Source organism: Nerophis lumbriciformis, linkage group LG09 (genome assembly GCF_033978685.3).
Source record: "Nerophis lumbriciformis linkage group LG09, RoL_Nlum_v2.1, whole genome shotgun sequence".
NCBI classification, from domain to species: Eukaryota; Metazoa; Chordata; class Actinopteri; order Syngnathiformes; family Syngnathidae; genus Nerophis; species Nerophis lumbriciformis.
The window spans coordinates 38010471-38026647 of record NC_084556.2 but is presented as its reverse complement, the minus strand read 5'-3'; the positions used below and the strand labels follow the sequence as shown (position 1 = coordinate 38026647).

The window sequence follows — 16177 nt, the reverse complement described above, 5'->3', positions numbered from 1 at the left end:
GCTAACCTTGCGAAGTACAGGAACTTACTTTGGTTGGTCTTTTAGACTCTTCAGAGGGAGTTGGCAGGTCGGCGAGCTCGTGTTGAGGAGGTTCTGGACAGAGCGGGAATCATCGCATCGCTGCGCACTCCTGAGGTGGAGTTTGTGCGCGAAGGAGCTGGCCATGTGCGGCAGCTGTGGGAGGTGTTTCAGATGGAACTGGAAAGGCGGTCTGTGATCCTGGATGCAGCGCTGCAGGCTCAACAGTACTACAGCGAGGCAGTCAAAGTGGAGTCCTGGCTGGCAGGTCAGAAGCTCCAGCAGGTCAATGAAGAAAAAGGCACGGTAGGGACAATCCTGACTTGCGAAGGTTCACTCCGAGACACAGTAGAAACTCACTTCTTATCCCTTTTAGGATGAGGCGAGCACCCTGCAGCTGTTGAAAACCCACCTGGCTCTGGAGCAAACTGTGGAAACATATGCAGAGACTGTGGGCATGCTATCCCAGCAATGCCAGCACCTGCTGGAGCTCGGACACCCAGAGAGGTGTGACATGACTCATCACCACGCTCTCTGTTCAACTATCAAGCAGGACGCCGTAGTTTTGCATAGGAGGATGACAAACAAACCTTTAGAAAATTGTTTTGTCTAGAGCTGCAAACTCACTTTTGATAATAATTAATAATCGTTTCTTCAAAAGAAAAAATGTTACTGCGGTGAAAAGTAATTTGGAGTTAAAAGACCAGCAGCTAGGCGGATAACTCTAGCTAATAGCTACTTAACTGACATTAATTGGCTTAGCCTGCGGCAGACTGTTGTAAATGGTATACATTGATATTTTACAATTTACTATTTTTTTTATTTTCAATCAATCAATCAAAGTTGACTTATATAGCCCTAAATCACGAGTGTCTCAAAGGGCTGCACAAGCCACAACGACATCCTCGGTTCAGATCCCACATCAGGGCAAGGAAAAACTCAACCCAATGGGATGACAATGAGACACCTTGGAGGGGACCGCAGATGTGCCCCCTACCGCCCTCTCCCGGGTGACCGGTGCAATGGACGTCGAGTGGATCTAGAACTGTAATATGGGACACAGTGTGTCCTCTTGTAGTGTACTTCTGTTTCCGATTACGGTACGATTTAGTTTTTCAAGGGACGGTTGGAAACCCTAACTACTGCTAAGTTATAGTGATGGGTCGGTTGTGATGGACAGCTGGATTAGAGGGTCTTTGAAGTCAACGACAGAAGCCGGTTTGCGATGGAGAGGGCCGGCTCCTGATCAAAAGTGTTTTTATTGTCTTTTAAAGCCGGAATTCCCATCAATATTAAGTTAGCTTGTATCCCGTGGACGTGATAGTCACTTGTATACCCTGTCGCACAAAAACAGCTCCAAACTAACTCCATTTCTTTATTTTTCTACAAACAAATGTCACTTTGGTAAAAAAAAAATATATATATATATATAATATTTTTTAGCTAGAAAACCAGCAGCTAGGTGGATGTTTAATGTTGTTAACATTGAATAACCCTAGCTAGCCAGTAATTTAGCTAGCTAACTGTCCCCTAGTTGAGACAGAGTGACAGCTAAGCGAAAGGGAATACATACAGGTGAGAAACACTTTTGAATTAGTGGCCTAGTGGTTAGAGTGTCCGCCCTGAGATCGGTAGGTTGTGAGTTCAAACCACGGCCGAGTCATACCAAAGACTATAAAAATGGGACCCATTACCTCCCTGCTTGGCACTCAGCATCAAGGGTTGGAATTGGTGGTTAAATCACCAAAATGATTCCCGGGCGCGGCCACCGCTGCTGCCCACTGCTCCCCTCACCTCCCAGGGGGTGATCAAGGGTGATGGGTCAAATGCAGAGAATAATCTCGCCACACCTAGTGTGTGTGTGACAATCATTGGTACTTTAACTTTTAACTTTAACTTTATAAAAAGTCCAGAGGTGGAAGTGGAACAGCTATGAGTTTCACAGGTGAGCAATTAAACACACATATATCAATTGGCTTAGCCTGTGGAAAGCTGTTGTACACAGAATCCTTTGACATTTTATAGACTTTTTTCGATTCTCACAGTGATACGAAACAATGTGTGTCCCTTTTCAGTTTCATACGGGACCCATACTGTTGTTTCTAAATACCGGCCGATTTTCTTTTTCAAGGGACGGTTGGCAACCCTAACTACTGCTAAGTCAGCATTTAGCACCTATAGCTTCATCGTGTCAGACAAAAATGAGCACCAAACTAACTCCATTAATTTTTTGAAAACAAAATGTCACTATTGTAAAACAAATGTCATATTTGGAGTCCCAGTAGCTAGGCTAACTGTCAGTATAATATTATTTATTTTAATTATGTAGATTTCAAGCAAAATGTCCCAGGGTTTAAGAGGTTAACTTTGATGTCATACCAAGTGGGTACATTGAACAAATGCTGTTGGGGCCAGCAAGGGACGGCGAAAGGTGCAAGATTAGAAAAATGGTCGTGTAAAAATGAGAAATATTACAGGAAAGCTGTGGTGTGTGTTAAAACAGAAACAAGCGTGCACCATGTTCCTCAGTTTTTTGAGGGATTCAAAGGGGAAACAATTTCAAATTCAGCAAGTTTCACTTCAGAAAATGTTAAAAAGTATTCAAACAATATAGAAAACACATTTACTAAAGAAAATAGCCTATAAATAAACTAGCTATAGTCTCTTGCCCAGAATAAGGGAAACAATGGAAATTATATGGATAACATTATATGGCATAGAGTGTTACCTTGGTTTACGTTAGTAATCTGTTCCAAAAGGTCAGAAAAATAAATTGTACAAAAAACGTAACAATTTTCGGATTCAAAAAATATGCAAAATCAATTAAACTGTTCCAAACGCCCAAACATATAACAAGGAACACATTATATCGAGAATTAATGTGGGTTTACATACAGTAAACAATGCGAAACAGATATAAGTTGAAAAATAGAATAATTAACATTTAGACTCACTTTTACCTTTATTGAAGACTATTGCTGGCAAAGACAGCGTTGAGCTTAGAGGGACAAGGGAAGGGTAGACATCATCTTTGTACTTTGCTACAAGTTCTTTCTTGAATTAAAGTTGTGAAGTGAATTATATTTATATAGCGCTTTTCTCTAGTGACTCAAAGCGCTTTTACATAGTGAAACCCAATATCTAAGTTACATTTAAACCAGTGTGGGTGGCACTGGTAGCAGGTGGGTAAAGTGTCTTGCCCAAGGACACAACGGCAGTGACTAGGATGACGGAAGCGGGAATCGAACCTGGAACCCTCAAGTTGCTGGCACGGCCACTCTACCAACCGAGCTATGCCGCCCCTAGTTAAAGTTAAAGTTAAAGTACTAATGATTGTCACACACACACTAGGTGTGGCGAAATTATTCTCTGCATTTGACCCATCACCCTTGATCACCCCCTGGGAGGTGAGGGGAGCAGTGGGCAGCAGCGGTGGCCGCGCACGGGAGTCATTTTTGGTGATTTAACCCCCAATTCCAACCCTTGATGCTGAGTGCCAAGCAGGGAGGTAATGGGTCCCATTTTTATAGTCTTTGGTATGACTCAGCTGGGGTTTGAACTCACAACCTACCGATCTCAGGGCGGACACTCTAACCACTAGGCCACTAATTCAAAAGTGTTTCTCACCTTCTTTACCAAAATGCAGGTAATTCAACTTTCTTGGCCCCCATGGTAGATAATTTGTAGTCATATTCGATAAAAAAATGTGCAGAAGCTGAATCACGGACGCGTTGGATTCTTTGCCAAATTTGGCCCGCTGTGTAATTTCATTTGGCCCTTGAGGCGATATCAAATTAACACTAAAGCTGGCCCGCCGATCCTCCCGGGAGTCTTCCAAACGCCAGCCAGCCCAACGAGTGCTGGTCCAGTCACATAACATGTGTGGCTTCTGCACGCACACACATTAGAATGCAACGCATACTTCAACAGCGATACAGGTTACACTGAGGGGAGCCGAATAAACTTTAACACTGTTAGAAATATACGCTACACTGTGAATCCACACCAAACCAGAACCCTTTGCAGCACTAACTCTTCCTTGACGCTACAAGGTGTGTGTGTGTGTGTGTGTGTGGTGGGGGGTTTGGTGGTAGCGGGGGTGTATTTTGTAGCGTCCCGGAAGAGTTAGTGCTGCAAAGGATTCTGGATATTTGTTCTGTTGTGTTTATGTTGTGTTACGGTGCGGATGTTCTCCCGAAATGTGTTTGTCATTCTTGTTTGGTGTGGATTCACAGTGTGGCGTATATTTCTAACAGTGTTAAGTTTTTTATACTGGCACCCTCAGTGTAACCTGTATCGCTGTTGATAAAGTATGCGTTGCATTCACTCGTGTGTGCGTACAGAAGCCGCACATATCTTGTGATTCGGTCTGAACGATGTTAGAATGGATGAAAAGTGGACGTGACGATAGCTCGTAGAGTACGTTAAAGGTTCATTTATTCAACCTTGGCCGCGGCTTTGTTCAGTTTTAAATTTTGGCCCACTAGGTATTTGAGTTTGACACCCCTGGGCTAGATTGTTGTGTGCTATGTTTTTCCGTGTGAGAACCAAGTCTGTATATGAAAACAAGCGCAACGTTATGATAAATATTTAATTCAAAAATCGAATCATACGGTAACAGAGGTGGCAATGTATGTACACAGTACAGTATAGTACACATTATTCTCTTCTTTTCTCAGTGAGCAGATCACCAAGCAGCAGTCCCACATAGACCGTCTGTATGTGTCCCTGAAGGACATGGTGGAGCACAGAAAGACCAAGCTGGAGCAGCAGTATTGGCTTTATCAGCTCAACAAGGAGGTGGAGGAATTGGAGAAATGGATCACTGAATGTGAGGCGGTGGCAAGTTCTACCGATCTCGGCCATGACCTGGAGGATGTTACGGTCAGTGCTCAGAGCAATGCACATTTTGTTACTCTGTAAAGCAGGGGTCCTCAAACTACGGCATGCGGGCCAGATCCGGCCCCCCAGCATCCAAAATCCGGCCCACGGGAAGTCCCAAGTAAATTTATTTTTATTTTATTTTTTTTTATTATTATTATTATATTTTTATCTTTCCTTTCTAATCCATTTTCTACCGCTTGTTACTCTCAGGCGAATCATATTGTCTAAAAATGAATTTTCCCATCGATAACGGGACAATGTTAAATGTTGATGAACATTAATGTTAATTGATGTTAAATGACAAAACGGATTAACTCGCTGGAATATAAAGACAATGTATATATATATATATATATATATTGCTGCGTTTTGGACCAGTTGTTCCTCCCAGGGAATTCAAGTCACAATTCGCTCCCAAGTTCTTTCCGACACTTAAAGCTGAGTTGAAAAACCACCAGAGACAGAATAGGTATTTTGTTGTATATTCTCAAAGCTTTGCCAATATACATTGATTGAGACCAGTCTAACCCTAGAACATTCTATTGCGCCTCCCAAAATGGTCTGTCCTCCCGATCCCACCACCCTCTCTCTCGTCCCATCTCTGTAGACAAAACAAATGCTAGTCAAAACACATTCCAAAGAACTCAAGGTTAACACACACAGTATACTTGCTGACAGAGCATCAAGAGAAGAAATGGAAAACACGAGCTGTTTTCAAATATGACAAAGAAATGGAAGAAGTACAACTTAAATTTGGATATATGTAAATATCTGCCTCCGACAATATATATATATATATATACATATATATATATATATATACACATATATATACAGCCCAGCCCCCGGCCAAATTTTTTTAACCCAATGCGGCCCCCGAGTCAAAAAGTTTGGGGACCCCTGCTTTAAAGTAATTAGAAATCAGGGCAAACATAAAAAAAAGTCTAATATATACCAGTGTTTTTAAAACGATTAGTACATACAGTCAATGAAAAGATAAAGGTACCATAAAAGGTTACATTCTTATAACAATAGATGTGTTGATTGATCTACCACCGATGAATATCGGCCAATTTTTCTGAAAAAGGATGTGATCCAATTGATACTTTTTATTCTAATAACAAACATTGATCCCCTCTGGCTGACAACATTTTTCTCACCCGGCTGTCAAGCGAACAGCTAATTGTGTGTCTTGATATAGAGTGTGGAGCCGCTTACATTGCGGCAAATAAACTGTATTTCTTAATATCTTAAGTATCATTATCAAGTTACATTATCACTGGAGGACAAGGTTAAACATGTTACACACCGAAAGTAAGGCAGGACACATAATGGCGGATGAGTCGATTCATAAATTGATGGTGTCGATACCAAGGGTATGATCGATACTAGAGTTATTAAAACCCTGATCATAATGTTCCTATTTAATACTGTAATTGTACAACCTGGTGTTAAAATTGTGTTTATTTTACTTTTAGATGTTGTGTTCTCGTGTGTATTTTCAGCATGCCAACCAAAAACACACAAACACCATAAAACACGTCGTGCAAGGCGAAGTTGTTTTTATGTCTACCAGCAATTAAAAGGCAAAGTTCCACTGTTAAGAAAATGATACAAACTGATGTTTGGATTATTTAATTCCAGGATTTAACGGGATGGTTAAAAATGAATAAAAACAATTAAAAAATATACAATAAAAGACAAAAATCAACCTAAAATAGTTCTCAGCTCTTTCCGTCCAATGTAAGCCACCGGATTTGTTCCAGCTGCCTTACTTTGCTGGGGGGGAAGAGGAGTCCAGAGGGTGGCCGTGCTCCTCGACCTCTTTTAGCCTGGCTACGGCCCTGCAACTCCTGCTCCAGTCTTTCCTGCGCCGCTGTGAGGAGAGCAGAAGGGTGCACTCACTGAGCAGTAGGCGACAGCTTGTCGTAAACAAACACGCCCACCAGGCACAGAATTATTTTGCTTTCCTTTACTTAGCGTATTGCGAGCGTTGAGCCGACATCTCCCGTTGCCATGTGCTCGTCCAGGCCGCCTGCTGTCTGTCTGCCGTGCGTCGTCACTCCAGTGCGTTGCTCCGCGTCAGACTCTCGACCCCTTCTGCGTCCCTGCACGTCACTCCCGCTTGTCCAGTCCTCTCGTGCAGCGTGTCCCTGCTCCTCCATCGCGACACCCTTTTCTGCCTTTTCCTTCTCTCTGCCTCCTGCTGGTATATGTATAAATAGCAACCCCCAGTCCACTTATCCAATCACATCGCTTGATTGTTAATTGCCCCAGCTGTTGTTTGGTTTAAATTTATTTCAAACTTGCATGCAAATACAAGTTATATATATATATATATATATATATGTATATATATATATATATATATATATATATATATATATATATATATATATATATATATATATATATACACACACCGTATTTTTCAGAGTATAAGTCGCTCCGGAGTATAAGTCGCACCGGCCAAAAATGCATAATAAAGAAGGGAAAAAACATATATAAGTCGCACTGGAGTATAAGTCGCATTTTTTGGGTAGATTTATTTGATAGAACCCAACACCAAGAATAGACATTTGAAAGGCAATTTAAAATAAATAAAGAATAGTGAACAACAGGCTGAATAAGTGTACTTTATATGAGGCATAAATAACCAACTGAGAACGTGCCTGGTATGTTAACGTAACATATTATGGTAAGAGTCATTCAAATAACTATAACATATAGAACATGCTATACGTTTACCAAACAATCTGTCACTCCTAATCACTAAATCCCATGAAATCTTATACGTCTAGTCTCTTACGTGAATGAGCAAAATAATATTATTTGATATTTTACGGTAATGTGTTAATAATTTTACACATAAGTCGCTCTTGAGTATAAGTCGCACCCCCGGCCAAACTATGAAAAAAACTGCGACTTATAGTCCGCAAAATACGGTATTTATATATATATATATATATATATATATATATATATATATATATATATTTACATTTCTCTTTACAACATGTTCGAAAAGGAGTAGCAAGAAGCCAAGCTTATTTAATCCTACCCCTTTTCCATTACATAGTAATTTACTAGCACATATTCACTTCCTGTCCTCATTTTATAACACATTTTACATCAATGAATACAACAGATCGCTTAATAACAGTTAAGTCAGTAATGGTTCATATATGAGATGAATAATATCTAATTTTTGATCAGGTTCAAGATGTTTATCAAAATGTTTCTTCCTTGTACTTTGCAAACACTCGTAGTTTGAACAGCCTCTTAAATTGGATCATATTAGTACATTGTTTAACTTCTTTGCTTAATCCATTCCATAATTTAATTCCACGTACTGATATGATAAAGGTTTTAAGTGTTGTACGAGCATACACATGTTTCAAATTAGATTTCTCTCTAAGGATACATTTCTCCTCTTTTGTTGAGAATAATTGTTGTATATTCTTAGGTAGCAGGTTATAGTTTGCTTTGTGCATAATTTTAGCTGTTTGCAAATGCACCAAATCATTGAATTTCAATATGTTTGAAATATATTAGCGGTGTTGTCTATTCAGCAATATCATTTTATAACTTTATAGCGGCTGAATTACTTAATGGAGTGATTAAAACAAATTCAATTGATGCGTTTTGGTGTCTGCTGGCTTTTTTTTAATGCCGTTTATTTTTTTTGGGGGGGGGGGATACATATTTATAATCATTTAATCAATCAATCAAAGTTCACTTATATAGCACTAAATCACAAGTGTCTCAAAGGGCTGCACAAGTCACAACGACATCCTCGGCTCAGATCCCACATCGGAGCAAGAAAAAACTCAACCCAATGGGATGACAATGAGAAACCTTGGAGGGGACCGCAGATGTGGGGGACCCCCCCCACCCCCCGAGCGACCGGTGCAATGGACGTCGTATTTCAATAGGCATTTTCTTGCGTTTGAATCATTCCAGACGCATGAATGCGCTGTTGTTGTGATGGTCATTAGCCTCCCTGCAGCGTGCTAAAAATAGTTTCTGTTTTCTATGGATGGCGATTCTATACTGCAGAAAAGGTGTACAGATTCCATGTAGATATTTGCTGCTAGTTCAACAACGTTGCGCACATGTTGGAGAGCATAATAACATGCATGTGGAGGGCACATAAGGCCAGTAGTACACGTATAAATCTCAATTTAAAAAAGGCTGTCTAGACCACTTTCCAATTGTACACAGTCTTAGGAGATCACACTCGTTACACTCACGAACAGTACAATACATTTTATAGTTTGTACTTGCTGTTTAGCTGGTGTTATAAAGATCTTAGTAAATCAGGCCCTTACTGTACATGGATATAAATACACACACACACGCACGCACACACATACACACTTCTCAAACAATCACTAACCCTGTGAAAATATTGAAACGTTTTAAATGTCTGCTGTGTAATACAGTACAGCAGTGACGTGCGGTGAGGTTCATGATTGGTGAGGCACTGACTTCATCACAGTCAGATTTACTAACATATGAACCCTAAAGAGTATCTTATTCACCATTTGATTGGCAGCAGTTAACGGGTTATGTTTAAAAGCTCATACCAGCATTCTTCCCTGCTTGGCACTCAGCATCAAGGGTTGGAATTGGGGGTTAAATCACCAAAAATGATTCCCGGGCGCGGTGCCGCTGCTGCCCACTGCTCCCCTCACCTCCCAGGGGGTGATCAAGGGGATGGGTCAAATGCAGAGGACAAATTTCACCACACCTAGTGTGTGTGACAATCATTGGTACTTTAACTTAACTTTAACTTTACACATACAAACTGTAGCACACAAAAAAGCGCATTTAATAAAAAAAACAACGTTATTATGGTCTTACCTTTACTTATAAATGAAGTTCATGCACCGCTCCTTCTGAACAAAAGCATCAATAACTTGTTTATAGAAGTCTTCCTTATCTTTCTTCAGTTTTAAAATTCTCTCTGTCTCGATGGAGATCTTCCTTTAATTATTACCTCCTGCTTCGATTGAAAGTCCAGTTTAGAAAACTGTTTTATTTTAGATATGTAATCCTCCATGTTAATAGACCAGGCGAGAGGAAAAAATACACGATCGCTGCTAACTGTTGCTGCTTGTTGTCACTTCTTCTGCAGCCGAATAGTAGCAAGAATGATCTCTGGGATCACTAGCGCCCTCTGCCACCAGGAGGCGGGATTACTGCGAGCCTCAGCCAGTGCATCTTCGCAGCCGTTTTATGATTGCTCAGCACAAGAAATACGTTACACACATACAGTTGTTGACAAAATACACTGTACATTAGCTAGCTATCTAAACTATGGAAATGTATAATATAATTCATATAGCAATACGGTCTCACTGCACAGCAGGCCAGCAGTTAGCCGAGTCATTGCGCAATCCATGGTGAGGCTCAACTGAGTGACGTGCCTCAACTGGCTGCTGATCACCGCACCGTCTCTTCTCAGTATTTGAACGGCAAATGTGAAAATTCAGCGATTTTGAATAAAAATAATCTAAAACTGGTGAAGTTAAATGGAAAATAACTTTATAGTATAATCACTGGATACATATAACAATTTTCTTTTCTTTTTTTTCTTTTTACATTTTTTTTCTTTCCATGATGGCACGTGAGGCCCCGCCTCACCTGCCTCCCCTGACTGCACGTCACTGCAGATTGCTTGAATATGTACATTTTAGACAAATAATAGTCTATAGTGAAACGTGAAACAGATTATTTTTTTGGATAAATACATTTTGAAAACCAAGAGAGTCAAATTCTTAAAATTCCAAGCGCTACGTGGCGAGGGACTGGATATAAAAATACATATTAAAATCTGCGATCCACTGAGACCGTACAATAACTAAAAGAGCGGAACATTGTTTTGTTTTTCAACAAAAAAAGGAGCAATATGGAGAAAAACATAAAACATGAATGACAAATTTAGCATAACATGTGGAGTAAATTTATGGAAGGCTCTCAGCAAAGAACTGGAATAATTTTGTATTAATATGAGGCAGTTAATATAAAAAACAGTACAAACATGCATGTTTACAAGAGATATGGAAGAAGATAAAACGCGGAGAACCACAGTTTCTGATTTCATTTGTCCTGCATGCTTTTAAAGTTATTGATTAGTCCTTACCCTGCATTTAATTATACATTATACCATGTTTGTCGGTTTTTACTACTCTATTTATTTATTCATGGTTCATTTATCTTTCATCTCCTTATTCATTGGAATTCTATTCTATTCATTAATTGATCTATTATTAAAGACAGGAAGTGAACGGATTATCAGTGATTGCTGGGACATGGAAAAGCAATCGGATTAAATAAGCTCTTCCTGCTCCTTTTCAGACATGTTGGCTGGCGCAAATTCTTTATTGTAATTTTTTTTAAACAAATAACATTACTATTACCTTTCAGACGTCCCATTCCCAACTTTAATGATGTTAATCCTCTATGTCAGTGGTTCTCAAACCTTTTTCACCAAGTACCTTTTCAGAAAATCAATTGGCTCTCCAAGTACTACCATAATGGCCGATATTAGAGTAGTGTAGTAGGCCTAAGTATTCATTAAAAGCAAGGCAAAAGTTTTAAAAAACAAGTATATTTAATATTGTTGGCCACTGTAACTGTTTGAACAGTAACACTGTGTTTGAATAAAGCAAAATAAAACACTACTTAAATCAAGTGATTCTTAGTACCACGAGATGGAGCCTGTACCACAGTTTGAGAAACATTGGCCAATGTTATCACCACTGTTTGATGTGATCAAGTGGTTGCGTTAACAGATGTACATTTCAAAACTGAATATAGGTTTAATGCATTTATACACATTGGTTATACGCCAATATCCTATTGTACGTCACTAGCAGGGTGATGCAAATATACCGTATTTTTCGGACTATAAGTCGCAGTTTTTTTCATAGTTTGGCCGGGGGTACGACTTATACTCAGGAGCGACTTATGTGTGAAATTATTAACACATTACCGTAAATTATCAAATAATATTATTTAGCTCATTCACGTAAGAGACTAGACGTATAAGATTTCATGGGATTTAGCGATTAGGAGTGACAGATTGTTTGGTAAACGTATAGCATGTTCTATATGTTATAGTTATTTGAATGACTCTTACCATAATATTTTACGTTAACATACCAGGCACGTTCTCAGTTGGTTATTTATGCCTCATATAACGTACACTTATTCAGCCTGTTGTTCACTATTCTTTATTTATTTTAAATTGCCTTTCAAATGTCTATTCTTGGTGTTGGGTTTTATCAAATAAATTTCCCCCAAAAATGCGACTTATATATGTTTTTTTCCTTCTTTATTATGCATTTTCGGCCGATGCGACTTATACTCCGGAGCGACTTGTACTCCGAAAAATACGGTAGATCAGTAAATTCAAGATTTTCATGGATTTTTTTGTGATTGTTGCTGCCTAAAATACCTAAATTAGTTGCAGCTTTTTCAGAAAGTTGAGGCAAAACTAGCAATGTTTTAAGGCTTAAAATTGAATCAACTTATGATTTCAAGATTTATTTTATCGAGGCTTTAGGGGTTTTCGTAACATTAACCTCAAAAAGCACAGGATTAAAAAAGATATTCGAAAACAAATACCGCATTTATATTTTACTAATTTTCTACCACTCAGATATAAAAGTAGACACTAGATAGCAGTACAAGCACATACTCAGAGCTCATTATCAAATGATTCTACTGTTTTAATTGATCATAACTAGTAATAATAATAATAAATAATTATGATTATTGGACAAAACACCACCAAAGACTTCCTTATTGTCCGCTGTCTGCTCTGTTGCCGACAAGTTGCAGACATGTTTTATGCTTAAAAAGCGTATTTATATCTTAAACATTCATTTATGTTCCATCACATTAACCCCTGCATGTTAGGAGCATTTGTGAACTGTTGAGAGCACAAACTAGCGCTATAGCGCAGATTTTTGTCCGTAAATGAGAGTCAAGGAGATTATCATCACACGTTAACATTTCTATCAAGTAAATTCCGCCTTTTTACTAGGTCAGCATTGCAAATGTAATTCTGTTCTTAACTGTCTTACCCTGAATAAATAAATAATAACATAAATACATGTAAACTAATGAGTAAATGTTTATATACTACTGTAGAAGTCGCTGTCTTGCGGTTCCACAGATGCACGTCAAAGTGACCAAGCGCATAGAGTTTTCAATAGGTTTATTAATGTTTTCCAACACCACCATCAAATACTCTGCTTTTCTTTTGACTTTTCAGTCTCTCTCCCAACTTCCTCCCTTCCTGCACCCGGCCGCTCACTGTTAAAGACAACAGATGATTAGTTTAACACGTACCACCTGCGCAAACTAATCATCTGCCAGCCGCCGTCTGATGGTGCTCTGTTTTCAGCACCCTGGACAGAGGCGCTGACCTTTACTCCAACAGTGTGCTGATCACAAACCCCTTCCACAACTACATTACCCAGAAGGCTTAACGCTGTAGACAGGAACCAGAAGAAAGTCTGAGCAAAGCGGCAGGACAACAATTCTGTCGTTTGAGCGATAAAGAATTGATTTATTGTTATATTGTAGTTCCTGCTTTGTCTACACAAGAAACAAACATAAGTTTAAATTACAGAGACAAATTTGATTGGAAAAATTTACGATGATTGGCAAAAATGTTGTGAGGCCGAGCATTATTCTCGGGGATTGTGTGACGATCGGTCACTTCATTTCTGTTTGTTTCCTTGTTTTTGTATTTACTTCCCGTCAGTGCTCTTATTTTGTTCTATTTCCTGTTTGTTCCACGGAGCACTGTTTTTTTCCTCACCTGCCGTTGATTGGCAGCCGGTCCACACCTGCTGCCAATCAGCATAGGTTTCTATTTATGCCTTGTCTCGAGCACTCCTCAGTGCTTGAGGATCATTCTATGTTTGGAACCTTTGTATGCAAGACTGCTTCATTTTCTATTATATGAGATTAAAACTCATCTTACCTCCTCTTTGCTCTCCTGGTTCTTGCATCTTGGGGTCACAAAAACTGCAGCCATGCGAGTTCCTTACAGATTGGTTGAATTTGTTGAATTGGTGCGACTGTGACTACGCAAATTCTGGGCGGGAACCTATTCCAACAATTTTCACAAAATAAACTTCTTTTTTTTATATATTTGACTCTAAATCTAATAATTCACATATCGAACTATTCAAAATGTGTATTGGACCACCTCAGGCAACGTGATTTTTTTTTTTTATACAAGGTTCCCAAGTAGAAAATTATTCATTTCAGTAAAATGATTGAAAGTAACAGTAGAGGATTTTAAACTTAAACAAATCAAACACCAACCGCGACCCCGAACGAGACAAGCGGTAGAAAATGGATGGATGGAAATTAAACATTTAACCCCCAAAGTCATTGCTGAAATATCCTTGAATATACAGTAAAATAAATGAGTCTACTTACTTTTAGCCTACAGAGGCTGTGAACAATGCAACTTCCTGTAGAAACATGTGACTTGTTGAATATTCCATATCTTTTATATTGTGATCGGGTAAAATGACTGAGGGAAAACCCAGGGAATTTTAACTAGATTGTTAGTTTTTTTTTTTAGGAAAATAAACTTAGTAGTTGTAGTTGAGATGAGGAGTAACACAAATATGTTAAAAAATACATTTATTATATTTCATGGCAACATTCTGAAAAGCGGGTAGAGGAAAACTATTTTTTTCCAGCGTTCAAGATATTTAAAAACGATCTTTTAAATTGTATTGTTAATTACAATAGGGCCCAATAGGGTGTTTTGCTGCTCGGGCCCTAAATATGGAACACACTTTAATTGTATTGTGCATTTATACTGTACATGGGGATGCAAATAGCACAGAACGATCCCCGTGTTATGAAACCCAAGGTTTAAAATAATATCCTCTTCTAAAACATTTTTTTTTTTCAGATTCTCCAGGAGAAATTCACCAAATTTGCCTCGCAAACAAACAACATTGGTCAGCGGCGGATGGAGCAGGTGAACAAAATGGTGAATGAAATGATCGACTGCGGTCATTCGGATGCAGCCACCATCGCCGAGTGGAAGGACGGACTGAACGAGTCCTGGGCAGACCTCCTGGAGCTGATGGAGACCCGCAGACAGATGCTGACAGCCTCCAAACAATTACACAAGTTCTTCACTGACTGCAAAGAGGTGCAATCTGTAGATAACTATCAATGTACTGTACGTGGTACATAACCGCCTGAGATTCAGGCGTATCTTATGAAATAGTTGATGGACTGGATGTAACGTGATGCTTCTATTTTTAAAGTGATGACGAGTGTCTGGTGTTGCAGGTTTTGGCTCAGATCGCAGGGAAGGTAAAGCAGCTGCCAGAAGTGAGGGCGTGCCAAGCCAACATCTCCAATCCAGCCACCCTGCAGAGACTAATGCACTCTTTTGAGCATGCCCTTCAACTCTTAGTTACACAGGCAAGTCAGACGCAATCATGCAGCTCCCTATGTACTCTCAGAGGGCAGTACTCAATAAAACACACACCTGATTATGCTCGTTATTATTAAACTACCAACTGTCTTCTTCTGCTTAATGGAAACTAAAGGTGGTGTTCCTGCTGTTTTTGATAAGAGGTCCCGGAAGGACAGTTGACAGGGAATTTGTAATGACAATTAAATAGAAAGACAGTCGAACAAGTCAAAAACATGGCATGATCAATAATGCACATGATAAAGTCAGGTCAAAAGGTAAGTAAAGAGAATAGATACGTGCCACCGGCGAGGCTTGAGGTGGAAGTGTCGGGCATCATGCCAAAGACAGTGCGGTGTGAGTCCTTGAGTAAAATGACAGCATTTGTATATCAGTCCCAAAAGGATTTCCCTGCCTGTTTTGTGATTGTTGCTGCCTAAAATGCATGCTTTTTCAAAAAGTAGCAAAGTTTTAAGGATTTTTTTCTTCTTGTTTTTGTTGTTGTTGTTACCTATGCCAGGAGGTTATGCCATTGCTGTTAGTTAGCAAAATAACTCAAAAAGGTTATGAACAAATTTTAATGAAACTTTCGGCAAATGTTGTGAATAGTGAAGGATCGTATTGAGTTATACATCTATTAAAAGAGATAGAGTAAGAATCTAAAAGGAGTGTACTAAGAAATATTAATATATTGTCAATTAATTCAAACTGAGTACTAACTTTAAAAGGAGTGCATTTAGAAATAACAATTAAACAATTTCTTCAAGAAGATTGGATTAATATTTATAATTCAAATTCAATTCA

The 16177-nt window shown here is 39.1% G+C and overlaps 1 protein-coding gene and 1 long non-coding RNA gene across 2 annotated transcripts in view; one reads left to right on the top strand and one right to left on the bottom strand.

The window, feature by feature from the left end:
• The window catches only part of sptbn4a (spectrin, beta, non-erythrocytic 4a), a 102306-nt gene that overhangs the window by 47528 nt on the left and 38601 nt on the right, over positions 1-16177 (top strand). The window contains exons 5-9 of the mRNA XM_061963218.2: positions 46-324; positions 395-525; positions 4698-4902; positions 14858-15103; positions 15247-15381. Of these exons, the coding sequence (XP_061819202.1) occupies positions 46-324; positions 395-525; positions 4698-4902; positions 14858-15103; positions 15247-15381 (996 nt within the window). The remainder of the gene's footprint in view (positions 1-45; positions 325-394; positions 526-4697; positions 4903-14857; positions 15104-15246; positions 15382-16177) is intronic.
• On the bottom strand, positions 6522-7092 carry LOC133607086 (uncharacterized). Its single transcript, XR_009815372.2, has 2 exons — positions 6879-7092; positions 6522-6778 (listed from the first exon to the last, which is right to left on the bottom strand). It is a non-coding gene; the product is annotated as an uncharacterized lncRNA (long non-coding RNA).